The 11,867-nt window shown below is 39.3% G+C and overlaps 1 protein-coding gene across 1 annotated transcript; it reads right to left on the bottom strand.

The window, feature by feature from the left end:
- Nucleotides 1-2,907: 2,907 nt before the first annotated feature.
- Nucleotides 2,908-5,252, bottom strand: foxh1 (forkhead box H1; the record flags this gene model as incomplete). Its single annotated transcript, XM_079260255.1, has 3 exons — nt 4,812-5,252; nt 4,110-4,214; nt 2,908-3,879 (listed from the first exon to the last, which is right to left on the bottom strand). The coding sequence occupies exons 1-3, from the start codon at nt 5,244-5,246 to the stop codon at nt 2,908-2,910; spliced, it is 1,512 nt and encodes a 503-aa protein (XP_079116381.1). The 5' UTR covers nt 5,247-5,252.
- Nucleotides 5,253-11,867: the final 6,615 nt, after the last annotated feature.

Below are 11,867 nucleotides of genomic sequence, written 5' to 3'. Positions count from 1 at the left end.
CCTCATGTCCTCTTTTAGTCTTTGTGGACATGCATGTCTGCATCTTTTAACTGTGGATGAAGATGTGTCAGTTGGTTCATAAAAACTCCTGCAGCTGAATAGTTGAAGCAGTGGGGCTTAAACTGTTTCATCGATACCCTTCTGTCTCATTCTGGGAAAAAAAAAAAAAGCAACACATTCACTGCACATGGGCTGTTTAAAGCAATTTACACAACTACAGAATTCATGCGGGACAGTCACACCCATGATTGTTGTGTTTGAGGGAGGTGGGGGGGAGTATTTTTCCCTGTTTAAAGCAGTGGCCCCTCCTCCCATCTGTTGCGTCAGGAATGATCATGGAACAGAGGAGGAAGGATGGTGAGGGAGTGCAGGCATGCGTAGGCAGCCGATACAGAGATAGTAGCCACAGCAGGGGAAGCAGTGGGAGGCTGACGGCTGCGGGACTGCTGATGTAAATCACCTGGCTGCGTGCATGTGCTACGATTTCCATCCAGAGGCCATAGATCATAATTCCATAAACCACCATTTAGTCTAGACAATGAATATGTTTTCAGTGAAATAAAAAAAAAATTGAATTTTGTTTTTAATTATCTTCCAAAGTTAAGCTTTGAAACACAAAAACTTCCAAAAATGGAAAAGAAACCCCACAGAAAGTCTCTTAGTAATTACCACAAGCAAGCCTTCATATAGTAGCTAAATTTCTGGCTTTTTTCAGAAAGCAGTGAATTTGTACATATTTTGAAAGCAATTGTATTCATACATTTGTTGTGAATATATTTAAGTCCAAGTTAACTAATTGTTTGTATTCGACAATGAATTTAAACTATAAATGACAACACTGACAGGGAACATCACACTGTTTGATAAATATTTACTTGAAGACCTATATTTAAGTAAGTTTTCCTAAAGGAAAGTACTTAAATGGTTGTATTTGTACTTTAGTTATACTGATCAATATTCTTTTAAATCACCTTGGATTAATAAAGATTAAGATAGGGGACAAATTGGGAGTCACTTGTAAATTTCTTCTGCATGAAAAAATTAGCACTTCAAACTCTAAGGTATCATGCATCAGGACATATTGACTAAATAAATATATCTGGTTTTTGCCATAAGAGTAGAAGGAAATTTAGTCAATTTGCTGGTCTGTATTTTCCTTCCATGCGACAACATTGTTGTGAAGTGCCACTATACAAATAAATTTAATTGAATCCATCCATTTTTCTTAACATCTTAATCCAATTCAGGGTCATGGGAAGCTGGAGGTCGTCAGTCCATCGCAGGGCCATATCTGTACCTTTATGATGTATGTTTGCCTAATGCAAGCACAAAACACTCAAACTAGCTATCAAACACAGTAGTAGAGAGGAGATGATTTGGGCTTGTTTAGCAGTCATAGGAGAGAAAAAAAAGCGCTTTGCAGAAACATAGTAGACCATGAACTCCTCTGTATGCTAAAGTATTCTGTAGTTAAATGTGAGGCCATCTGTCAGTCAAAGCTTGGCAAAAAAATTGGGTAATGCAACAGTACAATGATCCCAAATGCACCAGCAAATCTCCAACAGAATGTCTAAAAAAGAATCAAAGTGTTGCAATCACCCGGTCAAAGTCCACATCTACTCTTGATTTAAATGCTGTGTTGGGACCTAAAGAGAGTTGTGCATACACAAACGCTTGTAAACCTCAATGAACTGAACAACATTGTAAAGGAGAGAAGGCCAACAATGTGAGTGATTACATCATAGAGAAAATGATAACTTCAAGTTATTGCTGCTAAATGTGAGTTTACAAGCTGCCAAATCATGGAGTATACAAAGTATGACAAAGGATTTCCTTTTAAGTCATAACTGTATCCTTGAATGATTTAATAAGCAGGACACTTGCTACCTCATTTAATGTTGCTGCTTCAGCTTGTTGTCTTATCGGCGGCTACCTGAGTTGGAGCATTGATTCAAGATGATTAAGGACATCATTCTGACTGAAAACAGTTGAATTGTCATACAGAACACTGAGCTCCAGTGTTAAAACATACAGCATTTTATTAGAAACCCTGTTCAACTCCACAACTTTTCATTAATACTTAAAACTTCAGTACTCTACTTCAGCTCATGACTTCTCTTTAACACAAGAGAAAGTTGATAAAAACATTCACATGTCAAGGAGACAACACAGTTTCCATTACAAGATGATCAAAATGAGAGTAAAATGGTGCAAACAAGGCGTAGAGTTTGAGGTAATTGTACAGTAAATTCATTTTCACAATCCTAGTTGCATTACAGCAGTGCACAGATGTTCAAAAAAACGAGTTTATGCGAGAAAAGAAAGAGGAAAACAGTACAAAGAGGTACCACAAACCATCCAGGTCTGCTGAAATGACAAAACACGAGAATAACCTTTAAGATAGCTGATAGTCCTGTGTTACATATAGCAGAAATGTATAAACACACGCACCACAAAAATGAATCTTCACTGAAATGAGGCCACTTGTTTGACAAATAGTCCAAGATTGTAATTTATCCTGGTTTAATTAACTAGACCTTTGACATTTTAGCTCAAATTTACTACATTAAGAGTTTAGGTCATCACATCTTCTATAGGATTGTATAAACATTACATTCAGTGGTCGTAATAGGTACAACATGCAAGTAAAATCAGTGCAAACAAGATCGGCAGTGCAAAGAGATTGTAGTAGTACAAAGTTTCACTGAAGCACTGAGGTAGATATATGCTTTGCTATAGTTTGAGGTAGCTTCAGTGAAATTATGTAATACTCAACAGATTGAAGACACTAACCAGTTATTACTGTAAGTAAAACTGACCTGAGAAAAACTAACAACCCCCCCCACCACCACCACCACCATATAGTGGTTCAGCATCTGTGTCAGTGGCAAAAATCCAGTCTCACTCTCAATACTGATGGTACCTGTTTACAGGAGCCCCATTCTGCAAGGAAAATTGACTCTGTGGCTGATGATGTGAGTGTGAGTTCTGATTGGTTGCTACCAGCGCATCAAACACACTCTTATTAGGAGGCACAGATTGCAACATGTTGTCCAGGTCCATGAGTAAGGGAGGGGCTTGAACTGAGACTCTCCTGCTGGGAAGAATGGGCCAATAGGCATGACCCAAGAAGTGACTAGTTGCCACAGGAGAGCCGCCATAGCCGTAAAGAGGTAGTCCGCCATGCAGTGACATTAGTGGTCCTCCATTGAATCGCATGCTAGGAGGGGCAACAGCATTGGGGGGAGCATACTTAGCATAGGAGGTAGGGAGCTCCCATGGAGGTGCAACAGTTTCCCGCCTGGCGGATTTATGCAATGGAGGCCTGCAGTCCTCATAACTATCTGACCTTGTCTCAACATCAGGAGGAAGGCGCTTCCCAGAGTGGGATCTTCCTTTCCATTCCTCATCAGAAGAGGAGGAGGAGGTGGAGGCAGGGCTTGCAGAGCTGGCAGAGGCACTCCGGGTGGTGGAGACATAAAGAGGTTGCTGAGCCTGTGAGACCCGAGGCCGCTCTACCTCACCCCAGCAGTCTTTAGCAGACAGGTCAACATCCCCAGAGGCACTTGTCGGCCGCAGGCTGTGTAGCAATGAGTCGATGGCAAAGGATGAGTCCAGTTTGGGTCGATACAAGTCCTCCTGTGGGGGTGAAGGGTTTGCTGAGGGCACGGGTGGAAGGGACGTTACAGGATCACAGGATGGCTCTGAATCTGGTTTGTGCCCCTGCAGAATGTAGGGGGCCAGATCCTGAGCAAAGATAGTCTCATCTTGGCGTGACACGGCCGTGTTTTGCCTCTTAAGCAGCTCCAGAGGAACACGACTCAGCTCCACTGTCCAGAAATTTCCCTTTCCCTGAGGTTTGCCTGGATCCTTCAACACCTACAGGTGGAGGAAAAGTGGACAATGTAATGACCGCTTGACTTGACAAGCTAGTCAGACTGGACTGACCTAGTTTCACAAATACCCATCACATGACAGTGAAAGATAAAACAAGTTGACCCTCATTGTGTTTTCTTGCAATTGTAGTGGTGCTTCCTTAAAGGCCACTACTGTGGCAAAAGTTGAAAGGCTTGTCCAATGAATTCTTTTAAAAGATTAAATACACAAACCTTCACAAAGCAGTCGTAGGAGGATAGGTTGTGCCGCACTGAGTCCCTCCAGCCTTTGTAGTTTCCTTTGAAAAATGGAAAGAGGGTACTGATCTCCTTGAGGATCTAGGAAACAAAGCAAAAAATGTCAGAAAGGTTAATGAAGCTAAGGCACAGATAACTGTTTTAATAGTATTTCAATATTTGAATTCACATATATTTGATGACACTACATCATAAATAAGCTAAATAATTAGTGATAAACACAGCATGACAATACAGAATCTACTGTATAGCTATATTTAAGCAAGGAAAACCCTATGCAGTTCCCTGCGGACCAAGAAAAGATGCTTTTCTGACAAGCACTGCATATCTTATCACTGCTCCTGATACAGATCAGTGTCTGGTTTCACCGCAGTCCAGCCTTATCAAAGCAAACCCTGCTATGGAAGGAACTGTGGTTACCCAAGTGTCACAAAGAGGTGGCTGTTTAGTGTCAGCTCTGGAACTGTAAACGATCTGGCCACGTGTTTTTCACGCATCTCAAAGAACATTCCCCTGCAGTGTAGTCTAAAGTAAATACAGCTACCCACCGTAGCGGAATTATTACCCACAGATAAATAAAGTGGGGGGGGGAATGTAAGGATGGTGCGCGTAAAACTCACCACGCGTCATCTACGTCCACATGACTCATAGTTTGGTGGTTTATAATTTTGTATTTACCTCGGATAGCGTCAGCTTCTTCTCAGGGGAACGTTGGATTACCATAGCTATCATTGCAAGATATGAGTATGGTGGTTTTGGATACCGCTGATAATTCTTCTTTTTCCCACCGCTGGCGCAGCCTTTGTCCCGTTTACATTTCCATGATTCCTGCTTCGAGTGGGCATCTTCTGCATCGGGGTATGATAAAGTTTGTGCGGCTTGATCCACGAATCCCGCGGCGCTGCTGATCTGTCCGGAGCTCGGGGGCTGCTGAGGAGCCATCTGAGCCAGGTGGTGAGGCCAGTGTTGGGCTGGTGAGCTCCGAGCTACATGGCTTGGAGGACAGCTCTGCTGCACATTTTTGCAGAAGTCAAGTTGAGGGTCGTGATGTTCTCCAAGGTGGGACAGAGCGGGTGGTGCCAGGAGGCTCCGCTCCGGCCAGTGTTTTGTCATGCTGATGCAGCCGGAGGGTGGGGGTGTCGGCCAGTACGTTTGGACAAGAAGCACGGAGAGGAGAGGGGCTGGGGGGAGTCAGAGAATCGGTCTTTAACTTCTGGCAGACTGTTGGCTCCAGGCTGACTCTATTTGAAGAGCAAACAATTAACAGTTTCATGTAAATCCCGCTGCGTAATCGAGGGGGAGAATGACGCGTTATCTGAGAGTAGAATGACTGAACACCCTGGGGGGCTGGGGAGGGATTGGGGGCAGAGAAACAAAGACAAAATGCCTCTTATGATAATAAAGTCATATAGCCTATAACCCAGGTACGCAAAATGGTTCTGGAAACTGCGCTTGATCTACGCATAAATAGGTAGTTATGCGTAAATTTGGAAGATAGCACCAATTCCAGATTTGCAAATGTTTTGATCAGCATGCTGGGTTTTTTTTTCTAGAAAAAACACATTTATTTCCTTTTGAGAAAAACACTGAAAGGTAAACAGGGGTTTGGAGGTGGTACAAGAAGGGCGTGATTTCGATTTAACCTTACAGCCAATCAACAACTTTTTTGTGAGCAATATACATAAGAAATAGCTAATATACAAGCAGGTGACACTTGCAATGCAGTAAAATTAATCTTGTCTAATCCATCTTTCATTCGTTTGTAATCGTAAAGTGGTGAAAGTTGCCAAATTAGAACGACTTCCTTGGAGCTCTCTGTCCCAAAGACCGTGCCATGCTAAAACTACCTCATTTTAGGAGGGGAGGGGGGGGCGTCATGTTTTCTTCAGCATGCTTTTTTTTGTTTGTTTTTTTTTTTTTTTTTTTGGGGGGGGGGGGGGGGGGGGGGGGTGTTGTTTTTTTTTTGTTGTTGTTTTTTCTCTTTAAAATAAAGTTCTGTCTCTCAAAAATGTAGTTTGGAGTCCTTATTGTGCGCGCAACAGTCAGTGATGTTTTGCACAGCAGGGCCTTTCTGGAACCGCTCAAGACTTTATTCAGCCTTGAGAGACCAATGTTCGGGAATGCGTGTCTTTTGTTCAAGTAACGCAGTGCTAATTTCCAACTCTTGCTTCCCAGCAAGACAGTGAAAACAAGTTGGATTAGAAGGAACCCCGTTGATAAACTGGACAAGATTCCTTTGCATGTGAGGAGGCTGCTGAAGGGGGCAATTTAACAACATTTCTGGATTTTCTGGCACTTACAAGCTGCTAAGTGTTTAAACTGGAAGACCATTAACACCTTATACTGGAGATGTTGGACACACCCTCTCCCTTTCTTTCTTTCTTACACGCATACAAATGACCAGTCAACATAAGAATCAACAAAACTAAAATGTTTTATGCCATAGCACGCAGCAAACTTCAACACTCCTCTTTAAAATGGTAATTTCCGCCTCCTTATTGCACTAATGAACACATCCGATAAGATACTGCTATCCTAGCACCAAGGAGTATCACTCCATAATTTAAGGTTGCATTACAGTTAGCAGACAACATGACAGGATCCATTCAGCTTCATCAGATGATTGTTAAAATAAAACAGGACTGATTTTCAGAGTGAAATAATTTTCCTGCATGAAAAAAAAACATACCCCACTGCTCTGCAGATTGTACCTACTTTGTGTAACATTTAACATGTTAAAACGTGTTTGTAAAGTCAGATGGCAGCAAAAGTTCCTTGGCTCACCTGTGGTAATTCGCATTAGTGGGTTTCTTCTCTGACTGTCACCCTGTTGGGAAAAAAAAGGTGTCCCCCTCTAGTGGTTTCATCTAAAACTCAACTGGGAGCTTGTCTGTCGCTTAAATGATACAAATGACAGGTATTCAAAAAGCCTACATGTCATTGGGTTTGATTTAAAGTTTTTCTTGTCTTTTTTTTTAGCTGGACCCATCCTGTATTTGCATGTCCCCTTTTTATAATGAAGCATTCATTTCCAAAACCACTCATTTGAATATAAACTGTCAATCCATCTCTTCCTGTCTGCTGGTGTGCTGCCTAATAGGTTTTGCCTGGATTAGTGAGCGACCCATGAGAAGAATGGGAAACTGCATGAATAGGAGAACATCAGGGACAAGGCAGTTCACATATTGGTTGATTGTGTCTGGACAAATCCTCTCTAAGCTGTTCTACAACCTTATGCAGAGACGGAAAGATAAAGTGAAAGGAAGTCTTACTTTGCAGTCCCTACAACAAAACTGTTTAACATTTATACTCTCATGAAAATCTTGTCCCACAGAATAGCTTTTAAAGGCAAACAATCACCCTTTTCCCCATTTTGTTTGTTTACATTAGTAAACTTTTTGTGCAGAGACACCTCTAAACTCTAAACATGACAAGAACACTGCATTGTGTCGTCAGAGGACAAGTGGTGGCAACAATAGCTCATGCTCCCAAGCTGTTTCCTTGTTGTGTCTCTGCAGAGCGTCAGTGCTGTGTCAGCTGGTTGAGTCACTGCAGGGGTCGACAGATTACTGGATTGTCACTTATTTCTGGAATTTGCAGCTAAAGTCAACCAACACCAGCAATGTCAAACTGTTAAAATGATATTTTATTAATGGAACTGGCGTGTGTGTTCAGGTTTATGAATTGTATTGAGAGTTTTTAAACACCCAGTTTACTGTAAAATGATCATTGTATTTATATTTGCAAAATCTAATATCCTACAGCTAAGCCTTAGCATACACATATGTACACATACAAAAGCTCTATTGCATACTGACACACCCTTGCTATTTGATTTAGTAAGCTGGAATGCTTTTGCATCATGGTAGCGCACACCCATGTGTTTCTACCAGGTTAGTGTTCTTATTTCTCAGATACATTTACCTTTGAAAAGTAAAGCAATGGAATTACTTTAATTATTAGTTCATTTCTTTTTATTACATATTGTAACTTTGCAGATTGGACAGTAACTTCAAAATCTCCAATAGAAGAAAAACATGATAGATATTCAATCACATCTTTCTATTTGTTTTTCAAGCACACTTCTGAAATATGATGACAATGTCAACACATGGTGCTCTGAAGCCTCATTTCCTGAATGTTTATTGCATGTTAGACTTGTAACTAAAATCTTAAATCAAACTGCTATGGTTCAACATAGTTCAGTATTTTCAGGAAATCTGCTTTAACTTTAAAAGATCATTGAGGGATGAGTTGTTTGTTATACTTTGACCTAAGAGACATTGTAAAGAAAACAATTTCTTTACAATTTCTCTTTTCTGCACTATTTTGATTATTTTAATACATAGGTTATTGCAACAGCAGGATTAAATGACAGCCAATTGTATTTCTTCCCTTGTTTATGCATTTTGTTTAGTGTTTGGTTTATTTTTACTGTATGTAATTGTATATTTTTAGTTAATATTTAGTTTGAAAATATGTCCATTTGTTAGAAAACATGAAAATACAGATATTCTCATGCACTGGTATAATCTTGAATCAAGGTGCCAATAAGGATGACAAGCAGTTGTTGCACACTTACAGCAAAACAGGCTCAAATCGTGATTATATGTATAATATTCCTATGCTCAACTTTACTGTTTAAAAGGGGGAAATAGGGTTTAATTTTTAACTCATTAGTTAACAAGACCTTTTCAACCCTCCAATTAACTGCAGGCAAGCAACAGTATTCTTTTGATCAAGTAATAGTTTTTTCCTTGCACACCAGTGTTGGTCCATGCTCAGCTGATGGCGGACTCATGAACTTTAACTTTAATCAGTGAGAGAGAGAGAGAGAGAGAGGCCTTCAATGTTATAAAATCTATCATCCCTCTGTGATCATGCAAATAATAACCCTCCTTACTACTGGAAATATTATGGGTTAACCAATCAGGAGGGAGCAATGGTCTTAAATTTAATGTAATTATATCCAGTCTGTCTGACTGTGAAGAAGTGGAATACTGGCGCTCCAGAGATGGATCTGTTACATTTTTCAAACAGGAAACCAATCAGAAAACATTTACTTCCTGATATACTTATATTTGAATGTTTTGATAAATTAAAACCTAAACAGAACCCAGGTATTTGAATTAAGGATGATACTCACTCATACATCTTGGTAACACCCTTTTATATTTTGTATACAGTCTATGGTAATACCATTTAACCTCCGATTTACATGTGCTAATCCTGTATTTTTGTCAAATTATTTTTGTCAGAAATTTTCAAAAACATTTTAGTGAAATTTTTTCTTTTCTTTTTTATTTATTTATTTATTTTTACTATGTGAACACGCAAATGTGGTTGTAATTTGTTTGAGGTGCATTATAGCACTGGAATATACAGTTTAATGAAGTGTTGGCTACAGGGGCGCCACCAGGAATTTTGGGCCCAATGAAAGACAATGGCATAGACCCCACCACTTCACAAATTTTAGATTTTTGTTTTTGCTTCAATTTGTAAAAGCTGATATAAGAAAAGCTTTTCATAGGAATAATAAAGATCTAGCGCTTAACCTTTTATGGGGCGAGTGACTATTTTTTTTTATCACTTTGTTTCCTTTCATATTCAGAATGAAACTTTTTTTTTTTTTTTTTTTTGTTAATGTAACAACAGAATAGGTTAATACCAGAAGGACAATTTTAGGTTAAAATTTCTAATCTGGAGGTATTTTATTGAGTACCCTATAAAGGGTGACAACACAGTGCATACATCAAAATAACCTAGTAGTAAATGGTTTATCAGTTTATATTACTGCTATATTTTATTACAACCTCTGAAAAAAATGTTTATTATTTTTAATGACTGTTAAATGATTTTCTTATATTGTTTGTACATCTTTTTGGGCGCCTATCAAGTCACGGGACCCTTAGAATCTTCCTTTTGAGAATTTGAGAAACTGTGGTCTATGACACTCCAGGGGGTTCCAGGGGGTACTTGGAATTATTTGGAAACATCTTTTATGTTTTCTTTAAAACATCCTTAAATAAAATAATAGAAATATAATATTATATAAATATTTAGTATATTTCAACAAATATAAGTTTACATTTATAAACTGAATTTACATTTAGATTTATACCATTTCTTTCCTCCTAAAATCCCACATTCCGACTTGAATTGAACCCCACCTGTTAACGAGCCAAATCATTTTCGTCAGTCACTGTCGCCTTGACAACGCCAACAAAAGTTTAATAAACCAAGCACAAACGACAAAGTTCTGTATTTCATATGTTTACTTAATTAAAAATATTTTGCAGTGGTTAGGGGCGTACGTGGCTGAAAAAATATTTTACAATGGGTACTGTGTTGCAACAAAGTTGAGAACCGCTGATCTATGAACCGACTCAAAAGGAAGACTTTGTCGCCCTCTAGCGGAGCCCGTTCTACTGGAGAAGGGGTGTGTGGGTCCGGTTGTTATGGTGAAGCATTGCCCCAGAGGGCTGGCTCGAGCTGGAGAGGTGGACAGCAGCTGATTCAGTTTCACAGCCCCAGACCTGCAAAGGCGCTACCGCTGTCGGGCAACTCTACAGGTAAGCTGTCGCCACATTATTTTCCACAATTTCACATCAAAGTTGTACGCAATGCTCAGTTTTAATAGCGTTGTATCACTCAATTAAAGTTGTCGTTTGGAAGACGAAATGTTGACTTAACTTTAACGCCGTCTGAATCTAGTTATCGTTAGCTCGTTAGCAAGCTAACCTAGGGCTAAGGTAACGTTAGCATGACGTGACATCACTTGGGGACAGGTTATTAAGCTCCGCTCTGCAGGTGTCCTTTCCATTTTAAGAACTAATAAAAACCTAAAATAAAAGTACACTAGCTTTCACTTTCCAGATACACGGGTGTTATTAATTAAACCAAGTAATGAAATGACCTGTTAACATTTACCTGTCAGCCCAGCTACCTGTGGATCGCTAGGTAGGCTAGCTAATCTGCTGCTGTCACAGCATGACATTTCACTTCAAGCGTCCGTAGTTGCACTTAAAGCTTTTAATTGTCATATACCGTCACGGTGATTTATTTCTTACCTACTTACAGTTCCTGTGTGAAGGGTATTTCCAGCTAAATCTAACTTTACCATTAGTTGAATTCAGCACACCGTGGTGATAGACACATTTGTACTATCAGTTGTACATAAACTTATATAAAACTATAAATCTCCTGCTGCAGAACATAGTTCAAGGCTGAGGTCCATTTCCCAATACAATATACAGTGCTGGTTATTTAATTGATACTGTGACCCAAGGTAATTATGTGCTGAAAAAAGCAGAGGTGTAAATAAACACTTACATTAGATGAAAGTCTCTGCTTGTTTTCAGTAAATAAGCATATGAACTACTTTGGGGCACAATGTGGTAAACCATTCAGATAAGAACCAAAAACAATGGAGATTAAAAAGTCCTGTACAAATATTGGTAAACACAGTAATGTATTTGTAGTTTTCTTTTCTATTTCAGATATTAACCCCTAATTTACTATGGTTTATTTGCAAGAATAATGTCACATTTGTGCATCTTGCTTTTGTGTAACTTCAGAATATCATGATTGCTTGAAAAGTTATCAGATAGTTAATTGACTGCTACTTTAATCATTAAATGGTATTTCCATTCACCAAATCCTAGTTTGTTTTCTTTGACATGCATTATTAAACTGAACATCTTTTGCTTCTAGATAGGACATCCCTGTACACTG

This window comes from Telmatherina bonti (genome assembly GCF_933228915.1).
Source record: "Telmatherina bonti genome assembly, chromosome: 20".
Classification (NCBI taxonomy): Eukaryota; Metazoa; Chordata; class Actinopteri; order Atheriniformes; family Telmatherinidae; genus Telmatherina; species Telmatherina bonti.
This window is presented reverse-complemented; position numbering and strand designations above follow the sequence as displayed.